Source organism: Amblyomma maculatum, chromosome 2 (assembly GCF_055883805.1).
Source record: "Amblyomma maculatum isolate TAMU_Amacu chromosome 2, ASM5588380v1, whole genome shotgun sequence".
Classification (NCBI taxonomy): Eukaryota; Metazoa; Arthropoda; class Arachnida; order Ixodida; family Ixodidae; genus Amblyomma; species Amblyomma maculatum.
In genome coordinates, this window is record NC_139345.1 from 227,043,452 (window position 1) to 227,068,286 (window position 24,835).

At 46.2% G+C, this 24,835-nt stretch overlaps 1 protein-coding gene across 7 annotated transcripts in view; it reads right to left on the reverse strand.

Moving 5' to 3' along the window:
• Window positions 1-13,681, reverse strand: part of LOC146201438 (proteasome adapter and scaffold protein ECM29) — a 371,995-nt gene extending 358,314 nt beyond the window's left edge. For all 7 annotated transcript variants that reach the window (XR_014705354.1, XR_014705355.1, XM_084595850.1 and 4 more), the window contains exons 1-3: window positions 13,526-13,681; window positions 1,606-1,736; window positions 1,025-1,272 (exon numbers count right to left, since the gene is read on the reverse strand). Coding sequence is in view for 5 of the 7 variants with exons in the window: in XM_084595850.1 (XP_084451976.1) it covers window positions 1,025-1,272; window positions 1,606-1,736; window positions 13,526-13,556 (410 nt within the window). In the remaining 2 variants the exon portion in view is untranslated. The remainder of the gene's footprint in view (window positions 1-1,024; window positions 1,273-1,605; window positions 1,737-13,525) is intronic.
• Window positions 13,682-24,835: the final 11,154 nt, after the last annotated feature.

Below are 24,835 nucleotides of genomic sequence, written 5' to 3' on the forward strand. Positions count from 1 at the left end.
GTTCTAGTAACTTGCAAACATTGCAGCTCGTCCAAATGGAGTTCACAAGTGACAATAAATTGTTCTTGTCACCTCAGTTACCTCTTTCCGGACCGTGAAAAATTCATTCTGAAGGGCCTTGGAAAAACAGTTTTATATACACCATTTTACGAGGAGCAGACGAGAGAGAGAGAAATACTCTCTCTCATGCGGGTTTCGTGAGCCGAACTGAATAAGCTTCCGAGGAAGCAACAGAAGAATCAGCATTGGACGGCACAGAGGAAGAAGGCCAGCTCGAAGAAACCTGGAGCCAGTTGGAGCGCTTTGTCGGTCCTGAGCCACAGAGCATCTGCATTGATGACTTCATCGGCGATGACAATACTGCAACAGTGAAGGAGTTGACAGACGCGGAGATCGCAGTTACTGCTGAGCGGCCAAACGAAGACGCTGCTGAGAGTGATACCGCAAGCGCTGATGTTGCCCCTCTCCCAACTGCAACTGCGGCTGTAGCTGCGTTGGCCCTTGTACGGCGCTACTGCGGCGCAATAGAAGGCACCGGACTATCGCTGACTGATCGTCTAGACTATGTTGAGGACGCCGTGGTGAAGCACGCGGTTTCCAACTTGAAGCAGGCTACGCTGATACAGTACTCTCAGCCAAATAAATAAAATACTTTGTTTGAAGCTTCAAGTGAGTATCTATTGCGCCACGCTTGGTTCATTGATTGATTTGTACTAGTTTCTGACGCATTTTCTACATGATTTTATGTATCGAATTCTGGCTATATCGAACTACTTTGCGATCACCGTGCTGTTCAATATATCGAGGTTCAACTGTATAAGGCAGGGGCTGAAAAGTGCCCATGAGAAGATGCCAAGATTTTCTTCATAACATGGCCATGTGATGCAGAACAAATATATCCAGACGACATCTGTGGGCAGGCCATAAATAACAGCTTGTGGAGTGCATCCTTACCAGTGGCACAACGGATAGAGAAACACAAAAGGAACTTCCTCCTTGAGGGTAAATGCCGCTGCTCACTCACTCGTCCTGGTGCTGTGGGGGCCGGCCAGGCACGCATTCCCCTACAAGGCGAGGCAGCAGCTGCACCTGCTGGGACGGGGGCAGGCGAGGGAAGCCCATGCGCAGGTACACCAGGGCAAAGTTCACCAGGAATGCCTGGCTGCTGGAGGAGGAAGAGCCCCCGTACTGGGCCAGCAGGACCTCCACCGGCAGCTGCACCTGCGGCCGCGACTTGAGCCGCTTGTTCACGTGCACCAGCAACTCCATCACCTGCACAGGGAAGGCCTACTTCGCCAAGTCCAATTGGCCTGAGAAGGGGCCACTGCTAGCTCGCACTTGCACAATATTAAAAAGAAAATTTAGGCCCGTAAACACTGCTCCATAGAGTGATTGGCAACACGCCAAACAAAAATGGGACAGGACAGGGACGAGTAAAGTACGCGAGTGCTATTTTTGTTCCAGAGGGCATTTTGTGTCCCAGCTCTCTCCTTGTATTGCGAACCGTTACGGACCAAAAGAAAAACTGTCTTCTGCATGTTTCATTTTCTCTTTGTGACAGAGAACCAAAAAAACAAGCACAAGAAATAGATGAAGAGCACTGGCCTTCTTTCGGACAGCCTCCTGGGGGCTGCTCAGCTTGGCCAGCACGGGCAGCAGGAACTTGCCCAGAACCGACTCAAACTGCTCATCCGTCTCAGCCGTCACAAACCGCAGGAACACCCGCTCCACCAGCACTGAGAAGAAAAGCAGCTGTGGCCATCAGGTCAACCCACCACACGCAGTGAATGCAAATCAAATGGGCTCTTCTTTGTTTATTCCTTCCTTTCATCCCTCTTTTCGTTCCAACCTCAGAGAGCATCCCTGCCAGCTCAGAACCAAAATAAAAAATGTATTGCATTCAAGCAATCCAAGAACCTGTCACACAGGTTAATGTTGTAACCCAGTGGTAAACACAACACTGTACCAACATAAAAAACCATATAGAAGCACAAACAAAGCACAACACTAGCTCAGACATAGCCATGTTGCACTAACCTGATGCTTCTTACTGAAACCGTTTATATTACATAGAGAGACCTCCCCTTGATTAGCATATTAGGTTCTGTGGCCTATAGGAGTGGTTTAAATTCTAACAAGGCAAAAGAAGACACAAGCTTGATAGTACTAAAATTATATATTTATTGGGCTGACTTGTGCCCGCAAAAGAACTAAGCAACTTGGCGGCAGAGATAGCAACAAACGTGCTTGTCGATTGTCAAACAAAGAATGTCTGTCGCACACATCAAGGCTCAATTTAAAGGCGGCTCAGAACCATCTAGATAACGTTGCAAACTGTCACTAGCACAACCTGGAACATTGTAGTAGAAACATACGAGAGTGGCTGGAGTCTTCGAGACAGATCTCGGTGCATCTTGCGCGACAAAGAAACTGACAAAGGTGTGTCTCGCGACATCAAGCATTAGTAAACAAAAAATACAGAATTGATTTGCATGACCATCGGTTATCCTCTCTGCACTACATGCTCTGCACATGTCGATTTCTTCTTCTTGATTTCCACTAGAATGTCAGTAACTCAAGTTTCTCTGACCCACTCTGCAAGCTTCTTATCGCTTAATGTTCACCTACCATTTTCCGTTTGTTTTGTTTAGGGTGTTTAATATACCAAACCGACTCAGGCTAAGAGAGACACCGTAGTGGAGGGCTCTGGAAATTTCAACCACCTGGGGTTCTTTAACGTGCACCGACATCGCACAACACATGGGCGCCTTGCTTCTCGCTTCCATCGAAAAGCGACCGCCGGAGTTCAATTCCACATCCTTGGGCACAGTAGTCAAGCACCACTGCGCCACCACAGCAAGGCCATTTTTCGTTTCATAGCCCCCTAAGTGGCCATTCCATTTTTCACTCAATCACACTACAAGAAGTCAAACTATGATTTGATTTGTTTTATGGGGCTTTAAAATCCCACAGTGGCAGTGGAGGTCTTTGTAAATTTTGGCCACGTGAAGCCACGAGAATGATCAGACAGAGACCAGCCATGGCTTTTCGTCGAAGTGGAAGCCCTGCACTGAAAAAAGTGGAGCATAATCTAATGCAGCAACTCTGCAGCCAGATTTACTCTCGGCACTTTGATGCTCTAAAACAGGGGTTCCCACAAGCAGCCGCAACAGTCAGCAATATATTTCCCCCATGCCGCCACAATCAGTCGATGCTGCTTGTGCACAGTTGCGCTTGTTCGAAGCATCGTTTTTTTTTGGACAATTACATTCCTATGAAGTGCCCACCATGACCTCTGAATCCAAAACAGGAGCACATAAAACTATAGTAACATTGCACCACCTCATTTGCATGCCAGGTCAATACCAACATCACACAGAATAATGCGATGGCTAGCCTGGCTTTCATTGGATACGTACCACTTCCTGCTCTGATGTCAGTGAGGCTAAGGTGTATTTTTCTACAGCAGCACATACTGTAACTTTTTTTTTCTCTGAGGGGGACGTATGGGCTCGCCAGCGGCCCAGAAAAATGCTCAATGAGACATGCACATTTTTCTGTTTTGGCTTGGCTCGGCGAACTAGGCTGTGTGACATGCGCCTTCAGATGCCAAGTGCACAGGTACATGAATCCACACACACGTCGCTTTGTACGCCATGCCTGCTTTACATCTTTTTTTTGCTGGCATTCCAAACATATGCATAATGACAGAGCAGCTTCGCACACTGCCAAGCTAGCCACCACTGCTCCTGTCAAAACAGAAGTTGGTGATGCCCAGCATCTTGGCACAATGCCGCGGTCTGCGCTTCAGACAGTGCCTACATTGACAACATGAAACTGAGGGAGGAGCTAGGAAACAAAAGCAAATGCCCTAAAATGGGTTTCAACGAACTAGGCACTGTGCCTAGTCTGCATGCAGGAAAAAAAAAAGCAGCTGTGGGGGGCAGTCTAGTAGGAATCCAGTTTGAGAACCCCTGTTCTAAGCTGAGGTTTAAAACATTCAACAAAAAGTATCTGGAAGATGGGTGGAAGTGAACTGATGGTGGCCAGCCTCAAGTTAAGGAGCCGGGTCAGGTGGCACCACTGGAGTTCAACTGGTATTTCTGCATTCGCTTCATTCTGGTGTTCATGGATAGGTGTGGAAGGTGGAGACAGTGGTGGGTGGTGCTTCTGAAGAGTAGAGTTGCACGACTTCTGTTTTTGGAGAGTGAAGGCAGTTGAGGGTGGCACAGTGGATTCAGGCTGGCGACAGTAGGTGTGCAGCCCCCTAGCCAGGGTGTGCAGTAGAGAGGTGGGTGAAGTTGCCTTGCTGTAAAATTTTTGGAGCAGGGCTGATGCTAGCATTGGTTCTGCAATATAACTGAGAGCTGTGCACGTGCTGTTTCATGGGATCGAGAACTAGACTGTTGGGGTAGTGACCATTATCCATTACTCATTGGTTTTGACCCACACTGTCAGCGTAGACGTTGCTGCTTGTTCACGGAGTGGGACGCTACTAAACAACACCCTGCTCACAGCTATGAATCCACAGGAAGCTTTGCGCGCTGCACTGCAAGCTGCAACTCATTCCAGTTGGGTAGAGGAAAACAGACCGGATCTGCACCTTCTTTGGCTATGGGCGACTCGTTGCATGGCGGAATTGGCATTTATTAGAGAACTCACTTTTGAACGCCGAGACACACTGCATAGGCTAACAGCAGCGGCACGCCGACATGAGAAGCGCCTTTCTCGTCAGTGATGGCAGAACCGGTGTGCATCTCTAAACGTAACATCTACTACTCAGTCAATATGGCGCACATTCTGATCCATGAAAATTGGCAGGCGTTCAAAGGACCCCGCAGGCAAAGCCTGTCTAGCATCTGGACAGACTCCAAGCCACTTTGCATCAGTAGTTGTCAGGAATTTATTTCGACCATATTCCGTTCACCAGCCCAAATAATCTACCATCAAAAGCGTCTAAGCAAAGAGGACCTTGAAGGTACTGAAAATTATTTCACACTAGCCAAAATTATTGCAGCTACTGGCGAAACAAAACCGCGCAAAGCTCCGGGGCCGGATGGACTAACATACGAAGTATTAAAAATATGAACAGCCAACTTTAGAGTGGCTGCTTGAGGCCCTGAATACAATTTGAACCTCTGGAGATGTCCCGACCCCTTGGAAACATGCTGAGGTGGTGCCAATCTCTAAGCCCAGGAAGCCTCCTACTAAGTTAAGCAACCTTCGCCCAATAGCACCTACGTCCACACTTTGCAAGCTACTAGAAAGCATATGCGCCTGTCATGGTGGCTTGAATAATACAACTGGTACCATCCAGTTCAGATTGGCTTTCGCCCTCATTTGGGCACTGAAGATGGGTTGGATCACCTTTCAAGTATGGTAAAACTAGGAGGAAGATCCCGCAAAATCCGGACCATTTTAACAATAGACATCCACAAGGCCTATGATATAAGCCACTCAGCAATTGAAGCCATTCTACGCCGGCTACGTTTCCCACCCAGAGTATGAAACTTTGTCAGATAATTCTTAAAAGACTTCCATTTCCATACGGATTGGTAAAGAACGTGTTGAACACTTGAGCGTAAAGAGGGGTGTGCCTCAAGTATCCGTGCTGGCCCCAATAATATTTAATATGGCACTTCTACCTTTGGCCTGGCAACTAGCAACCATTCCGGACATATTTTATCTGATGTATGCAGATGACGTAACGGCAGGCCACTACACACGGACCTAAGCTGCCAAGAATTAGGTCGTCAGATTGCTCTTGACAAGACATCTAAGTGGTGCACGAAGATTGGCCTAGCGTTCTCAGTTGAAAAGACAAACTTTATGTCTCTCACAAACTGATGGAGTAGACGCAGGCTTTTACAAGCACCAGTACAGCTGTCATTGAACGGGCATCTGCTCACTACCACTTCGCCGATGCCAGTCCTTGGTGTCAAACTGGGTTCAGCAGCGCCATGGGTTCAATCTGCACGACAGAAGGCCCTGCACCTGTTGCGGCACATTGCCCAAAAAACAGGCGGCGCTTGCAGCAACATGGCTCAAATGTTAGTGCGTTCTGTATTACAGCCTCGGCTTGTCTATCAAGCTCAACTTCAACGTCTCACATTAAGAGATCGGGCATTGAAAAAAAAACAAAAAAAAAACGCTCTTATAAAGTTCCTGACAATCAGACAAAAATTGGCTCTGGTTTGACCAATGGCCATTCCGAATAGAATTGTAGAAGCAACATCTGCGGTGAACGCGGCGACGGCACTCTGAGTCACCGCGACGCGGAGGAGTCGGTGGTGGCCCCAGCTGTGCACTGTGCGACATCACTCCCTCGTGGCGCATGCACAGTGATGGCGGCACCTCTGAGTCACCCGCGCAGCGGAGCAGTCGACGGCAGCTCCAACATGGCTCTCCAGCTGTGCTCCGTGTGACGTCACTCGCTCCTCGCGCATGCGCAGCTTGGCTCAGCGACTAGCGTAGTGTTGCTTCCGCAAGAGTTCACAGAACCATCAAATTTCAACACTACTTTTTTTGGAATAGCCTCCTTAAATTATACTAGATATTTCAGCCAAAGAAGGAAAACACATTTCTTTCCTTTTTGTCCACACGGAGTTTTCCTTCTGTTTTGATGCTATTCTGTTCTTGGGACAAAATGCTTTGACTGCATCTGTGCTCTCATTTTTAACGTAGCTGATGGAGACCCATAAAGTAACACTTAGTCCCAGATAACCTGTACCTACTCAAACAGGAAACCTGCATGCTGGTCAACCATAATTTTTTGCCATTCATTTGGTGGAGCACCAAACAAGAAGGTCGGTCCCCCAACAGATTTGCCACTGTGCATTCATTGTGAACGCAAACTTTGCTGCATGGTTACTTCCTGCCTAGATCAAAATAATTTCAGCATAAAGTGTATTCGCTTAGAAGATTCACTCATTTTTTATCTTCCCAATTTTGAAGGCACACCTCCCATTGCAGCAGATCAGTATGCACTCACTGCTTGCAAGATGGAATGCTCTTAATTACCAAGCTGGCCTGATTCATAGCTTCGCAATAATCACAGACTTCATTAATCTCAAATCTCTCAACTTATCACTAAATAAACAATAAATTTTCAATTTGGTGAACATGCCTTACTCCAGTTTGCTTTCTTTCCAACATGACAAGTCCCTCCATCACCAAAACTACTCATTTCTAAATTCTATCACATCACAAAAAACAAGCCCAAGACCGGCCTGCTGGAATGCACACAGTGACGTGACCTGGTAACCTTTCCCACAGCCAATAATTGCCAGATATGGTCTAGTGTTTAGGGAAACCCCCCAAGGTGGAGTAGATTGAGAAATTGCTTCAATAACAGCGCAGGTAGAAAGAGACGGGAAAGCACATGAGAATAGAGCGCCGAGTTCCAACGTTGGAAGTCGGCACTCTATGGTGCAGCGGTGGCGTAGCGGTAGAACATCCGCCTCGCATGCAAGAGGACCGGGGTTCAAATCCCGGTGCCGCGCAATTCTCCACCGGATGAAAAAAAAAATCCGCGTGTCGATGGAATTGCATAAACAGGTTTGGGGTGCGACCTGATGCCGGTGAACACCTCCGGCAACGCACTCCCTCACCAGAACAGGAGTTGGCCACCCTGGTGCAGTAATTGGCCACAACCTCCTATGATAAGCTCCATAAAACCCCGGCCCTCAGTCACCAGCGGCTGCGGAACAACTGACCACGGCGGCGGTCAGACCTGTGACGCAGCAGGGGGTGCTAAGAAAGCCTGGCTCCGCTGGACAGGCCGCCATTGGAAACTGACCCTGGCAACGTTTAATGCTAGAACACTAGCTAGTGAAGCTAGCTTAGCAGTGCTGTTAGAGGAACTAGAGGGCATGAAATGGGATGTCATAGGGCTTAGTGAGGTTAGGAGGCCGAATGAGGCATATACTGTACTGAAGGATGGGCATGTACTGTGTTATCGAGGCTTACCAGAGAGGCGACAACTAGGAGTAGGTTTCCTTGTCAATAAGTATATAGCGGGTAATATAGATGAATTCTATAGTATTAATGAGAGGGTTGCAGGCATCGTAATTAGGCTTAATAAGCGGTATAAACTGAAGGTTGTACAGGCCTATGCACCTACATGTAGTTACGATGACCAGGCAGTTGAGAGCTTCTATGAAGATGTGGAATCGGCAATGCGAAAAGTAAAGACGCAGTATACTGTACTAATGGGCGATTTCAATGCCAAGGTAGGGAAAAAACAGGCAGGAGACAAGGCAGTAGGCGACTATGGCATTGGTTCTAGGAATAGCAGGGGGGAGTTACTAGTTGAGTTTGCAGAGCGCAATAACTTACGAATCATGAATACCTTCTTCAGCAAACGGAAGAACCGGAAATGGACATGGAAAAGTCCTAACGGAGAGACTAAAAATGAAATCGACTTCATAATGTGTTCAACCCCCGCCATTATGCAAGATGTAGAGGTAATCGAGAAAGTGCGATGCAGTGACCACAGGATGGTGAGGTCCCGAATTAGCCTAAATCTGAAGAAGGAACGCAACAGATTAGTAAGAAAGAAACCCATCAACGAATTAGCGGTGAGGGGTATGGCAGAAGAGTTCAGGATCTCGCTACAGAATAGGTTTTCAGCTCTAACTGAGGATGGCGACATTACCCTAGAGGCAAGGAACAATAATTTCAGAGATGTCATTACTGAGTGCACGGTAGAAGTAGGCGGTAGGATAGTTAGAGAGGATAAAGGCAAGCTGTCTAAGGAGACAAAAGATTTGATTAAGAAACGCCTGAGTATGAAAGCTTCCAATCCAACAGACCAGATCGAATTGGCCGAGATATCAAAGCTAATCAATAAGCGCAAGGTGGCCGATATAAGGAAGTATAACATGGAGAAAATTGAGCATGCTGTAAAGAACGGGGGAAGCCTTAAAGCGGTAAAGAAGAAATTGGGCATAGGCAAAAACCAGATGTATGCAATAAGGGACAAGGCGGGCAACGTCATCACTAATATGGAAAAGATAGTCAAAGTAGCCGAGGAGTTCTATACAGCTCTCTACAGTAGCCAAAGTAGTCAGGACCGTAATGAGATTGGCGGTAGGGAAAAACCATCAGACGTTCCACCAGTGACGAAGGACGAGGTCAAGAAAGCACTAGAAACTATGAAAAGGGGGAAATCAGCTGCAGAGGATCAGATAACTACAGATTTGCTGAAGGACGGGGGGGATATCGTGCTAGAAAAACTGGCCACCCTGTATACGCAGTGTCTGGTGTCATCGACGGTACCGGAACCATGGAAGAATGCAAACATTATCCTCATTCACAAGAAAGGGGACTCTAAGGACCTTAAAAATTACAGACCAATCAGCTTACTGTCTGTTACGTATAAGGTATTTACTAAGATAATCGCTAATAGAATCAGGACAACCTTAGACTGCAATCAAGCAAAGGATCAAGCAGGGTTTCGGAAACGGTACTCTACTATCGATCATATCCATACCATCAATCAGGTGATAGAAAAATGCTCGGAATATAACCAGCCCTTATACATAGCATTCATTGATTACGAAAAAGCATTTGACTCAGTTGAAACCTCGGCGGTGATGCAGGCATTGCGAAATCAGGGGGTAGACGAGCCGTACGTGAAAGTGCTGAAAGATATATATAGTGGCTGCACAGCAACCATAGTTCTGCATAAAGAAAGTAACAAAATTCCCATAAAGAAAGGTGTTAGGCAAGGAGACACAATCTCCCCAGTACTATTCACAGCTTGTTTAGAGGAAGTATTCAGAGACTTGGAATGGGAGCAGTTAGGGATAAGGGTAGATGGAGAATACCTCAGTAATCTGCGATTTGCTGATGACATTGCCTTGCTAAACAACTCAGGGGATGAATTGCAAATAATGATTGATGACCTAGACAGGAAAAGTAGAAAGGTAGGCTTGAAAATCAATATTCAGAAGACTAAGGTAATGTTCAACAGCCTCGGGAAGGAACAGCAGTTTACATTAGGTAGCGAAATACTGGAAGTAGTAGGCGAATATGTCTACTTAGGACAGGTAGTAACCGCAGATCCGGACCACGAAAAGGAAATAACAAGAAGAGTACGATTGGGATGGAGCGCATTTGGCAAGCACTCGCAGATTATGACTAGCAGCTTACCGGTATCGCTCAAGAGGAAAGTATACAACAGTTGCATCTTGCCTGTACTCACCTATGGGGCTGAAACGTGGAGGCTAACCAAGAGAGTTCTACTTAAGTTGAGGACAACCCAGAGGGCTATGGAACGAAAAATCGTAGGGGTAACATTAAGAGATAGAAAGCGTGCAGAGTGGGTCAGAGAAATAACTCAAGTTACCGACATTCTAGTAGAAATTAAGAAGAAGAAATGGACATGGGCAGGACATGTAGTGCGAAGAGAGGATAACCGATGGTCGCTGAGGGTAACAAACCGGATTCCAAGGGAAGGAAAGCGTAGCAGGGGGCGGCAGAAAGTTAGGTGGGCGGATGAGATTAAGAAGTTCGCAGGGGTCAAGTGGATGCAGCTAGCACAGAACCGGGTTAAGTGGAGAAATATGGGAGAGGCCTTCGCCCTTCAGTTGGTATAATCAGGCTGGTGATGATGATGATGACTCTATTCTCTTGTGCTTTCCCGTCCCTTCTTTCTACCTGTGCTGTTACTGAAGTCATCATCATCATCATTAGCCTGATTATACCCACTGCAGGGCGAAGGCCTCTCCCATATTTCTCCACTCAACCCGGCTCTGTGCTAGCTGATTAAGCAACTAGCCCAATGAGCATCAATCTTGAGAAATTACTTCCACACAACTTCCTAGGCATCTAATTTAAGATTTAGTAGCCATGTCTATCAATGCTATGTACCTGGATCAGAGGTGATTGGACACATGAACAATAACAGTGCAACAGATGAGGCAAAAAGAGATGAAAAATTCTTAGGACAACGAACGGCAGGGCTAGGCATATCAGCAGGGTCCTCTCGGAGGCAGCACTCTACTTGTTTAACATCAGTGACAAAGGAAGCATTTGCGCCAGTTGCACTGGTCATTCTTCAGAAAGACCTAGATTACTTTATACTACTTTGCTTTTACAGACAGTTTATACTTGTCTGTTCTACTTGAAGGCAATGATGTGAGTATCGCGGCAAATGCGCGCAAACTTCATACTCCTAGACAATCCTATGTCTTGAAATTTTTTTTCACAAAGCCATAGGGACGAGAGAGGAAAGTGCGGAAGCCTGTAGCCAAGGAGTACAACTAGGGCACTTTGTTGATGGCAGGCCGTCTCAGCAATCCGACGAGAAAGCGGCGCAGAGCTCATGGCTCCATTTCCACGTGTCCTCTACATTCTCTTTCCCTCAGTTATACTAGCAACAGAACCGAAAGCAACGCGGCTGAACTGACAAACGGGCACATAAGATATAAGAAAAACAAACAATGACAAGAAACAAACAGTGAACAACTAAGACCTGCTTTGATTATTGCGCCATCTTTAACCACTGTTCCAATTCGTGGGCGCAGTGGAATGGAATGGGGCTATCCGCATTACTGGTGTTATTGTCACCAAAAGAAAGTGCCTCAATCCAAAAATGGCAGGACTGGGCTTCCCTTGGCTATTTTGCTTTAGAAGTGCCCTCTGTGTTTTCTATGTTTACTTAAGTGCACTCATATAGCAAATGCATCTGTTTAATAGCCAATGCTTATAAATTTTTCATTGTTTTTTGTGCACTGCGTGTGCAGCCAACATCCCTACAGCCCTTCACCTCTCTGCAACTCTGGGCCGTCAGTGCTGTTGCAATGCAATCAGCTTGAACCTGATTGCACTTCTCCCAGAAGCACATAACCGTCGTGCCTCTCCTCTGCACTCATCAACATCCCAGGGCAAAATATGTATTCCTGCTTTCAAGCCTAAATGCCAAAGTATGCACTGCCCAAGCTTTTCTATCATACAGGCACAGAAACAGTCCACAGAGTGGGAGTTCGAATACACAGCCTACTGAGTATTTGGAGGTTTGAAGACCATGATGCCTCATGCAACAGCACCAAGCTCAACTTCTCAAATAACCTTCATCATGGCCTAAATGTGGCTGGCATAACATGCAATATGAAGCACACCAAATGGACGAGCGAATGAACGCATTAGAAAGTGTGCATTTGGCAAGCTGTTACCCATCCCATGTGTAATGCATCGCTTCAAGAAAAAAGTTGAACTTTTTTTTAAAAAGAAGCATTTAACAAGTTTTTTCACTTTTCTGTGGCATGCTGCACATTGCACTTGTAACTTTTGCAACTTGTAGCCTTTGCAACAAATGAAGCTGTATGCCACATTGGCCTTGTTGGTTCTGGTGAACGTGTTGTGGGCACTATGCACCTTTCCGATTGCCCAAGTTTCTCTAGTTGCAGGCTGCTGCTAACAGCTGACACTAACATCTCAGTCTGCCAGCTTCAGATAATGGTTTCACAAGGGCTATTAGAGACACCATAGTGGAGGGCTTTGGATTGTTTTAAAGAACCTGTGGTTACAGAGCTGCAACCTGGACCAGTTAGTGAAGATGGCTTTTAGAAAAGAAAAAAAAAAAAAAAACACTCAGCAAAGAGGAGGTCAGCAGTACGTGAGAAGACTTAATACTACGAGCTTGCAGTAAACTTTTCCAATAGATCTAAGCCGTGCCGCAGTACAGGGAGGCAAACAGTGAGCATATTCCCATCCCAATCAATCAATATATATATATATATATATATATATATATATATATATATATATATATATATATATATATATATATATATATATTGTAGAATGTTTCTCCCAGATAAACCTCGGAATCCTCGCAGTTCAAATTCCGCACAGAAATGGCATTTTGTCGCTAGTATTTTTTAATACCAAATTGGCGGGGGTACTTGCCTGATCCGATCAGAAGTCTGATGTTCCCATCATATGCGACGGCGGCGATGCAAGACGAGCCCCAGCGATAGAACCGGCATCGCCCCTACGATGGGAACATCAGGCTTCTGGTCGAATTAGGCAAGTACCCCAACAAATTTGGTATTAAAAAAAACTAACGACAAAATGGCATTTCTAAGCAAAATCTGAGCTTAGAGTATTCTGAAGTGGGAGAAGCATTTTACAGCGCAATATATATACTTCCTTGTCGTGCGTCCATTAGTACAGTCTTCCGACAATCAACCCTCGAAGTTTCTTTACATCACAAAGCGCAGAGGCGTTTCATTCAAGAGAAAACCCGTTACAAGAAAGAAGTCTATTCATCATGCAAAGTCCGAGGCGGAGACAAAGAATGCCAGTTAAAGGGGCTAGCGCTCTGAAATGCAGCCTCGCTGTGATTTTGTTTGTAGCGGAACAAGTCAGTCAACTCGCCCAGCTCACGCACGCGCAAAGAATGTCGCTGCGCTCAAAGCACGTCATTTTAACGGCTCACTGCAAGCCAGCACTTTTTCATTTCTGACCACACGCGACACTGCGTACAGCACGTACAGTTGGCAAAAATCTATCCTACCAGCGTCGTTCTGCGAGTCCACTTGAGCCATGATTGTTCTAGAATTCGTTCTCCAAGAGGATCGTCTTCTGTCTTTGATGCGGTTTGGCTAGGCGCTGATCATGATGATGGCCGGCGTTGCTGAGGGCGACGACCAGCCATTTTGCTACTAAAAGCAACATAAATCACAAAACCCAAAAAACGATAGCCGGATGTGACGTTAATTTAAACCGGATCAGACGTCATGGGTTGCAGCAAGCATTTTGCCGGTCGCAGTAGACGGCGCCAAGCTATAGGCGATGCGCAAAACGCCGACAACGCCGCCTGTCGCGAGTCGGGCGCTGTTCATGTCAGCCTCTATGCGCGCGCGTCGCGTTTTCGTCTTTGGTCGTGGTTTAACTGATATAACGCCGCTGTCGATCTTTAGCAATGTCCGGGAAGAATTTCTGCGTAGTTGATTTTTCAAACAGACATAAAACCTTGCCAGGAACACGTTTGTATAAGTTTCCAGTGATGCTTCACGAGAATGACGGCGGCCGTGAATCGTGGTTTTTCGGCGCAGAAAGCAAGCAATCGCACCGAATGACATTTGTTCAGGTTAATGCCATTTTTTTTTTCGACGCGCTGCTACACGACCAAAGCTAATGCCATTTGCAAAGTATCGTAACTGCGATTGACATGCAAATGTTGGTGCGCCTTCAATATGTTGCGCTGTAAACGAAAGCAGCCTTTAAATTGGCATTCCTGTCTTGCATGCCTTGTAACCAACCTGTTGATTAGGACTATCGATTACGAAGTCGGCGGCAATGTCGGCGGCGTTTGTCTACGAAAGGGCACGGAAGGTGCGCACGTCTGCGCTCGACTGCGAAACGCGTACGAGTTTCAACAACGCATACACTTTGCGCACTAAAGCAAGTGTCAACATCAACACGTAAAATAGGCAGTATCTAGTGTACTCTCCGAAGGCGCTTCTATAGAACCTTCGAGTATCGCCCTATGGCGCAGCATACTACAGCCTCGTTGACTCCCGTACGTTTTCGCCACATCGTTCGCTCGGCGTATTAAGGCATGTCGAAAAATGCCCTAGCTTGTCCTCATCAAGGAAACATATGGCAAATTCGTAACGCTTGCTACATCGGATACCGCGAGCTTACCGCAACCCGCTTACCCGCGAAAGCAACCCGCGAGCTTACCCGCGAAAGCAGCCGACGACGGCGCTCTGGCCGCGTGCTATGCCCTAGTCGTCGCTATGCCTAAGCGCCTAAACGGTTTCACATCAAAGCCGTAGCTGGAAGCGCTTTGGAAATAGTAATTTTTTTTATTCCTTCATCAAATTAGGCGCTTATTATTCATAATCAACAGAGCATGCGTTTCTGAAGGTGACGAAAGAAATTCGCCGTGTCGGCAACTCGGCGCCGACAGACCGCGGCAGCAGGAGCGACCTGTTCCGCCCGCGCTGGGTGCGGTGGCTACGGATTGGCTGGCAGCAATGGGTGCCAGTTTTTTCTTTCTTTTTTACGATGGTATTTGGCATATTTCGCAAACATGACAAGCTGCACAATTATAGGAGCACAGTAGCATTTATTGCAGGTGGCATGTTTGTAGTTTATTTTGGGTGTATCTTCTCATCGAGTCTCTGGAGTCGAGATAACACATTTCCTAACTGATCGCATTCGGATGAGTACCTCACACTCATTCGATACCTAAGGTCGTTTTCATCGAATGTCATTATATTTTCTCAGGTAGCAGCAAACAAATATCATTTTGAACGAACGTCATTCGATGGAAAAGGTACTAAATTTACCGTGTGGCAGGGCTGAGTGATAACTATTGATAACTATGTTTTTAGTGTTTTCTGCTTGTCATTGCACCTTCCATGAATACTTCTTGTTTAAATTTGGTTGACTCTGCTACCGGGAATATACAATACGCATTAGATTTGTTAAATGCTTAGCCAGACGATCTTTAGCGTGCATTGACATCGCACAGCACACGGTTGCATTTTGCGTTTCGCCTCCACTTAAACGCGGACGGCGCGGTCGACTTCGGTCCCGATAACTCGATCTTCCTCAGTAGCCTGAGCTGCTGCGGCAGGTTATTGAACAGACAATTTCCAACATGCGTTTTGAAACTTGTCACCAGAGACAGTGTTCTTGTTGGCTGGCAAGATTACGAAAACATAACATGTCGCTGTACTTGATATTCAATCTAAATGTTCTAGAGCTTGTTATAAAGCGCGCTGTAATTCTGCAGTTGAGCGCGAGGGTGATACAAATGAAATGAACATGATATTACAATAATAAAATAGGATATAAAGTTTAAATCTAATATGCTCTTGAACCTGTGATGCGGCATTTCAGATATGCTGATATCTCATTCCCCCATGAAATTATCTACCCGATCTGCCTTTTTGACGACGGAATACGTGAAATCCATGCCGTACAGGCAGTGGTAAAGCGCAAGCATGAAAAATCTGAACTCTTGCTACAGGAGCCCAATATGCCCTATTTATCTGATGCTCAGAATTTGCAAGCTCGCTGGCTTTTCCTGCGGTCGCACCGCTACGAAACCGCTCGCAGTTTCGAAGACGCTACCTAGTTTTCTGTAGCAATTTATTGCATGTAAACGAAGCAAGCGTGTACCATGAAGCAAAGAAATAGCATTGGTTCATAGGTCAAGAAATGAACGAATTAGGGTGGCGTTGTAATGAAAGCGGGGCACCCAAGATGAGCTGCACTTCGTATATATACGCAACCTTGTTTACGCCAGTCTGCAGGAGAAACTTGATGCATATCGAGGCGATGCAGTTTCAGACGGCCGTGATATCAAACACATGTCCGCTATTATAAAAGGCGATCCCCTTGCGCACACTGTCACGGCGGAAGTGCCCGCGAGACGCGCACAAACGGCAGATCGCACGCGCGCGCCACGGCCAGGCTTGCCGCATGAGGCCCGCCTCGGGTTCCGACGGCCGCCGCTAGGCGGCTTTCAGTGGCGCCCCTATAGGCGCTGCGCATGGCGTATAAGGTCTATTCACACTTGCGACTAGATGAAGTCGCGCGACTGGTAGTCGCGCGACCAGAGGAGAGGAGCTTTCACACTTGCGACTGTCGCCTTCTCGAAAAACGAGTTGGGAGTAGGAGAGCTGCAGGGCGATGACAGCGAACGTCGGTAGCAGCCGCTTGCCAGACACTTCAGCTTTTTCAGGCGAGAACGCCGACGACGAATAGACGGTGTCAATATAGAATGTTGCGCCTGCGTGAAAAACCCATTTCTCAAAAGTTCATAGTACTTACCGGACAGTCCGAATATCTTTCCAATCTCCTCCCAGGCCATATCCTTCTCCCTGCCTTTGAATTCCGGATGCCGTTTGTTGAAAAGGTAGGGGTATTCTTTAATTGCATTGAGAAGGTGCTCGATCTAGTACTCCGGGACCTCGCTGATTGGAGAAATGGTTTGCGACTAGTAGTCGCGCGACTAGAAATTCGAGCAGTGCCCGATCGGCCCGCGGCAGTCGCTTTTCGACCGATGCGACCATTTGCGACTGTCGCTTTTCGACCAAAACGGTCGCGCGACCGCTGCTAGTCGCAAGTGTGAACCGTAGGCACGACAACGATGGCGCTCACTGTGCGGAAACATACAGCGGAAAACATGCATTTTATATGGCAAGTAATAAGTTATATATTTAAAATTACTGCTATTATCATTTTTTTTTTTTTGCAAATACTTGTTTTCAACGTGCGTCGTCTGCTGCGCTAGCAGACAGCAGCTGAAGAAGTCTCGTACATATGCCCGTGGGATAAACTTATCACTGCAAAAGATAAAATTTCTCGCATCCGTATTGCTTGTAATACCTCATAGCGGCCGCCAACTAGTGTTGCAAATGGATCAGCTCGCGGTAAGTGGAGCTGGACCTTTAAAACGCTGATAAAAGTGGCAATCTCGTGCACAAAGCAGCCAGAAAAAAAAAAAAAAAGAAAACCGATGTACGATTCATTTTGTATAGTAATACAATTAAGACATATTTATACATGCCAAATCAATATGCATGGCTGTACTGGTTACCCATGTACAATTGGTATATTCGTGTTGCACAAATACGACCAGCAACTTGCACTGGTGTAGTTAACCAATATGACAAATATATCCATACCTATTGTCAATTAGACCAATTCATTACCAATAGCCGTATACAAAGTCAAATAAGACCAAATAAATCCAAATAGACATCCCATAGAACCAATAAATGTTCTGTATTGGACTCATAGAAATCCGTATTGGAATTTTTGCTAGGGGGTGCAAGCATGGGTAGAAAGTAACAAGATACTCGGAGAACTTCAGAATGGCTTCAGAAATGGTAGGCGCTTAGATGATAGCCTGTTCGTGCTTACCCAATGCATCGAAATATCTAGAGTGGAAAATAGACCTTTGTATTTGGCCTTCCTGGACATAAACGGGGCGTACGACAACGTAAGCAGGGAACTCTAGCTGTGGAGTATATTAAAAGAAGAAGGTATCGGTTGTGAGATAATAGAGTTCCTACAGGAAATATGCCGGGATCGATAACAAAGAAATTAAGTGGGAAGGGATATAAGAAGTACGGAAGTTGTCAAAGTATGCAATGGATTAAGACAAGGCTGTCCTCTATCACCGCTGCTGTTCATGCTTTGTATGATAAACCTGGAACGGAGGATACAAGACAGTATCCTAGGTTTTAACCTGTCATATAGATTAGGTGGAAAGGCGGTAGAGCTTGATGTATGCAGACGATATTGTGCTGCTAGCTGAGAGTCTGGAAGAATCGCAAACTCTATATATTTAAGCATTGCGGAGACGAAGGGGACGCTTCTTCAGTTTTAGCGCAGTTAAGTCGGATGATTTTCAATGGCTCAACTGATCAGGGTCTTAAAATACAAGGCCATGAAATACCCAGGTTAGCAGAATATATAAAAATCTGGGGGTAGGGTAAACGAAGGTTGGCATACGTTGGAGAGCATGAGCAATGATTAAGGCCAAAGGGCGAAGGAATGCCGGGATAATGAAGCATAATTAAGGCATTGTGGGGATACAACAGGTATGAGGTATTTGGAAAGGAATTATGGGGCCCGGACTTACTTTCGGAAATGCGGTTTTGTACCTAAAATCAGAGGTACAGTCGACATTAGAAATAAATCAGAGATCTGTTGGACGATTAGCACTAGGTGCCCACGGCAAAACTACAAATGAGGCGATACAGGGAGATATGGGCTGGACATCTTTCGAAGTACGGGAAGCTCAGAGTAAAATTTTATATGAAGAAAGTCTGAGGAAATTGGACAGTAACACATGGGCAGCTAAAGTATTTAAATACCTGTACTTAAATAGCGTTGACTCACAATGGAGGAAAAGAACTAGGAATGAGGATGTGCGAATACAACCAAGTTTGATTTCAAGTGAAAATCAAAGCCTTGCATAAACATGGTGTCACATTTTGCAATTTCTGTCTTTTAAAAAGCAATAAATAATAAATGCGAGTGGCAGTCAAGTGCTGCAAAACTACACACGCTGCACCTTCACGTCTTGCCACCGCTGTCTCATGCTTTCTGCTGCACGGTGCTGGGAATGTGCTCCCGTTTCTTCCCATTAACTATTTCTTGGTACACGTTTACTCTCCTTTACTCTCTGAACGGACCGCGCCGCTTCCTTTCCAGGTTTGTAGACAGCTTTTTCCTTTTTTATCCTACGTGCTGCGTGCTTTCCCGCACGGCTCCAAGGCCTTCGTAAAGTAGGCTTCTTCTGAATACTGCTAAGCCTGGTGATAAAGGCACCTAAAAGGACACTCGGTGTTATTTTTGTTTTGAAATACAAAAAAAAAAAATTCTTTTCCTCGCGATTCTAGGTAGTACGCGGGCGGCGATGTCATATCTTGGGAGTCGATCATCGCCGCGGCCAGGTCCACTTTCCTATAACCAATTTTTACCAAAATTATGTTTACTTAAAAGGGGGAAAAAGTACGTACAGCTAGCTCTATGGAAGATGAACTGGGACTTCAGTTTCACTTTACTATATCCGAGCTTATTACAGCGGGGTTCTACTGTAGTTATGTGCTGCATCAAGTGGTGAACAAAGCTCAGTGTTTCTAAATGCATCCATGAGTTACCAATTAATACTATCGATATTATCATAACATTCTGTCAGAATCAGTAAAACTGTACGCTGCAGAACATGCATGGTACAGCTAGTGAAGTGAAACTGCAGTTCCATTTTGCCGCCTATAGATAACTTCAGTTTATTTTTTTTTTTCATTTGATGTGCGTATGTCTATAGTACAATCCACATGGTAAGTATAAGTTTTTAAATAGCGCTCCAACCTGATGGCTCAGTGATTATTGGGTGCTCGACTGCTCTGTTCAAGAATATGGGATCGATTCCCGGCTGTGGAGACTGCTTTTTGGCAGCGCCAAAAAGCAAGGTGCCCATGTGCTATGCGATTCAGTGCACAAGTGGTAAAAATTTACGAAGCCCTCCACTACCCCTAGCAAAAAAGACCAATAGGGTGCGTTATTGGTTTTATAAGAATCGGTATTGGTTCTGTAGGTATGCTATGTGTTTTATCTGCATTTCTATGAGACTTATTCAGAAACTCATAAATCTTATAGACTGGTACATATTTGTCCTATAGGCAATAGTATTGGTTTCATAGGTTTATCGGTGGGTAGTATAAGAAAAGTATCAGACCAGTGCAGAAGCCCATACATCTTATAGGCTGATACATGCTTGTCTTGTAGACTACTACATATTGGTTCATGTGTCTGATACATCAGTATGCCTTTGTTTATGGGTCTTGCATGCAGGATCAGTACGTTGGAGACTTTAGGTCTTTGTCATTGTTTCCTTTTCCATCTCGGACACATCCCCAAAACTCACGCATTCATCCCGTTTATTGAGTGTTGCCGTAACGTACAATATTAGCCGCAATAACAATTGAGAACGCTGCGCGCGGTCTCAACAAACTACGTACGGTTGGAGCCGCAAGACGCGCGACGCTGTTGCTACTGGATCACTGAATGGAGATGGGAAAGCACGCGGATATAGCACGGTTCTGTCGGGGCCCAGTTCAGTCACAATCACCTACATGTGCAAATGCATTGAGAGGCGCGCGTCCAAGCAACTGCAACGCTGCAACCGCCGCCGAAGCGAGAGGAGTCGACATCGAGCACGCGACGAGTACGGCTCGAGCTGCCGACGCGGTAGCGTGCCGGCGGCGTTTCGCAGCGGAGAGGTAGGTTTCCTTTCTCTCACTCCCACTCCCGCGCAAGCGTTCCCGTGCTGGCCTCTCTCATCCTCCTTTCCACCTCTCCTCTGGGCGGGCATGCGCAGCTCCGTAGAGGCATTGGCGCTGGCGCGATCGCTGATCGGGCGGCAGTTCAGTCGGTGCCCTGTGTTTACAAGTTTTCGCCGATTTTCGGGGTGCTTCTCGAGGATATCAACGTTCCAGCGCACGTTCAGCTTTTGATCAGGTGCGTGTGCATCACTTGCAACTTCGGGCTGACGTTTATACTTTGTCAGTGTATGATGTGGCTTTGCGTTGCAGAATGCCGTTGCCTGCACGCCAACAAAGGAATTTGAATCGCGCGGTGTGATATAACGCAGCGTCGAGTTTTAAAGTTGTCGGCACGATTTCTTGAAAGTATTGATGAAACTTTTTAGCGTTAATCTGTTTTCGAATATCGTGCGCACTGTGTTTAAGTGGCAGAACCTGTGGTGAGGCGCAAGGCGGAATGTTGGTTCAGCAGCTACCTCGGCGTTCAGTAATGGCGGCGCCTCTCCTAACTGACGCGCGCAATCGCGGTTGCCGGTATAAGTGTAGACCGATTTTTTGAAGTCATGGTGGTGTCGCGTTCTTGAAATCGCTTATTTTTCAAGCTGTAACGCAATTTTTTATTTCTTTCAGGTGCCTTAGCATTCGAGAGACTACATCATCGGGCCGAAATCCGCAATCTTGGAATCGAGGGCTACCTGGATGCAGTCAATGTTTGGATTATGTGCCAGTATGCGTTGCCGCTGTCATTGTGGAATAAAATGTGTATACATGCACCTGCTGCGTAACTCATCCCTAGAAAATGGAACATAGCTGCCCTCTCCTTTCAGGTGTCCGGAGAGGTAAAACACCCGCAGCTACTCGATGAGACCAATATTCCATAGGGCCTACAAAACCAATAGGAAGCCTACTGGTTTTGTAGGTCTATCAGATTATTGACAGCTATGGGTGTACTAGCATTACAGACCTATCAGTTTATCAGATGCCATAGGACCGATAAAACCATAGCCTATACGACCAGTAAACAATTGACCTATAAAACCAATACTCCAGTAGACCTGTAAAACCAATCGGCTAGGATACCCATAAGACCAATACTCTGGCAGACCTATAAAACCAATATCAATAATCTGATAGGCTATTAGTTTTCTATCGGATTTTTTTGCTAGGGACAGCATGTCGCATAGCCTGAGCCTGTCGCTCTAGGGTGGTAAAGCTCATCTCAGCGAAAAAAACACTCATTTCCTGCTGGATTATGGAACTGTGTACCGAAATTATATTCAACTGGAAAACTGGCTGGGAAAAAGCAATTCCAGCTGGAATATGACATCTATTTCCTGCTGGATTATGGAACCAGAAATCACAGCTGGAATTTTGAGATTTCCAGCTGGAAAATTTATACCTCCAGTCAAGCCTCTAGCTGGAATATCATTTTTTTTTTAACTGGAAAATATGGCAGTCCAGCTAGAAATTCAGCTGGAAATGTGCTTTTCCAGCTGAAATGGGTACGTTTGAACAAAGTCCACTAGGTGTCTATTTTCTTGCGAGTACGCTTTTGCATGCTAGTTGGTGCCTAAGCATTGTTATTTTGCGCAAAAAACACGACACAAAAGAAACGAGATAGACAGGACAAGCGCGTACTAACAACTCAGGTTTTTATTGACGGAACATTTGCTTAAATACAGCAGCTGCTCTTATCAACAAGGAGAAGAAAAGAAGGGACTTCGCATACATACATATCAGATCAGCACAGATCCCATCATCGCACGAGTGAATGCATGCTTCGAGTTTTAATTCTGCGCAAGATAACTGAATTCTTTTTTTTGAGAGCAAAATTGAAGGATTGCTGACACATGAGTTACCCGATTTTTCTATCTCATTAGCCTCAATTATCTCTCTTCCAAGTTGAGTCTTGCACCGGCGCAGTACTGACGTTTTTTCGAGAGCGGGAGTGCAGTTGCGGCAATTCCGAATATGATCAATCATTTTGCTACCCGAATTGTTCCTGACATCTCTAGCGTGCTCCCTCAGCCTATCATTAGCACCTCCCAGACTGGCCAATATACTGCTTACCACAGGCAAGCGGTATCGAGTACACAACACTCTTTTTACAGGCCACGAAGCGCTAGCTGCTGGTGGCGCTTCGAACAAGCGTCGCCCTCCTGCGCATTCACTCTCTTGCAAATCCTGGAGAGTTTCTCTGGAGCGGTAAAAACCACTCTAACACCAGCCCTAGCACCGATCTTCTTAATATTATGCGAGATTCCGTGAATGTACGGAATAACCGCCACTTTCTTCTCGTCAATTTGATCGGGCATGCTGGCTGGTTTCTTCAGCAGGTTCTCGGCCGTTGATGCCAGCAAGGCCGGTTGGCAATTTGCGCTTGAAAGGCGCTGCAACTGGATGTCAAAGCTGCGTCCTACCAAATGCAGGCAGGACTTGCTCAGAGCAATTGGAAAGGCACGATCTCACAATGCGCCTCGTTTTACGGCTTTGGAGGGTGCCGAGCTGAAGGGAAGCAAGGGCTTGTTGCCTCTGGGCTCGAAGGCCCACCATACGTGTTCACTTGAAAAATGAAGCCCTATATCTAAAAGGCTGTGGCTAAAGGTACGTCGGACGGACCCGATCGATGGTCTTAAAGGTACGTCCGACGGACCCGGTGCGTTTTTCTTCGGGATACGACGGAGGGATCCGGGAAATATTTTTCAGAGGTACGGCGGACGGACCCGTTTCCAGCTCAGATGAGAGCAGACACTATCATCATCGTCGCCACTGCCAAGACGTGACATTACGTCAGTTCCTTCGTTTTCGGTTGCCGCTGGTTGCCGTGGCAACAGATACGCTCCAAAATGCATATGGCGTCACGCAGGGTCGCTGTCGTCGCCATGGTTATGGTGACTCACCATACCATGGTGCTAGCCATGGTCGTCGCTACAGTGTTCTGCCCGTCGCGCTCGCGGCACTGCTCACTGTCGTGAGTCAGTTGCCTCTGCTGGAGGATGTGGCTCATTTGGCGTCGGCGTGCCAGCAACGATGCGCGCATCACCAACAGCATGCTAGCAACCCTCAGGGAGCCTCGTAAGGTGAGAAGCAGTCACAGAAACGTTGCTAGAGATTTGAGAAACGCGAGTTTTTACTTTGACAACATAAATTTTGTGCGGGAAGGACCACTATAGTGTACGTCAGAAGCTTCCGATAATTCCTGCCACAAACATTGCTTTCGATGCGCCTACAGCTCGTTATTCCGCTACGTACTTCGATTTTAATTAAGAGCTTCATAAGAAACAGTTTGCTTCCCTTATGCCGCCATCGTGAGGGCAGACTCCCATCCCTGTCACACGGCCGACTCGGAACTACCTTGAACTTCCTTGGTCTAAAGGAGCGCAAGGGAGTCGCAGGGAGTTTCGCCTTAAAGGAGTTGTCCCCGTGTCACACGGCTTGCAACGAGCTTCTCAGAGCAGCCAACAGGGGGCCATTAGGCGCTGTTTATTTTGCACAAAGATATAAAAAATAATGTCCAAAACAAACTGAAATATTTTTTATACTACTATTTTCCTCGCAAAATGCAATTAGCTTTAGTCATATCAATATAAAAGAACACACATTTGCTGAAAACAACGACCATGCTCTAAACATAGCCATTTTTTCCGCTCTGCTGGACACCATGCGCGGCGTTGTGCAATACGTGGTGCAGTGTCGCGACAATTAAACGCAACTAACCGAGTTAGAATACAATTTTATGCAATAAAAACTAATATATTTAGGAGTAAAAATTACATTATTGAAGAAAAATGTTATTTAATGACTCGGAAGCAAAGCACATTGGAAACGAGAGTACTCCCTTCGCCCATCAATGGAGATCGTCGATCTCCTTTGCTTCAAAACTCCATTTAACTTCCTTCCATAATGGACTGCCGTGTGACACGGCACGTATCTCCCTCGAGGTAATGGCTACCTTGGTTGAAGGGAGTTGAAAGGAGTTCAGCCGTGTCCGTGTGACAGAGGAAACTGTTTTGTGCGGCATCGTAAAC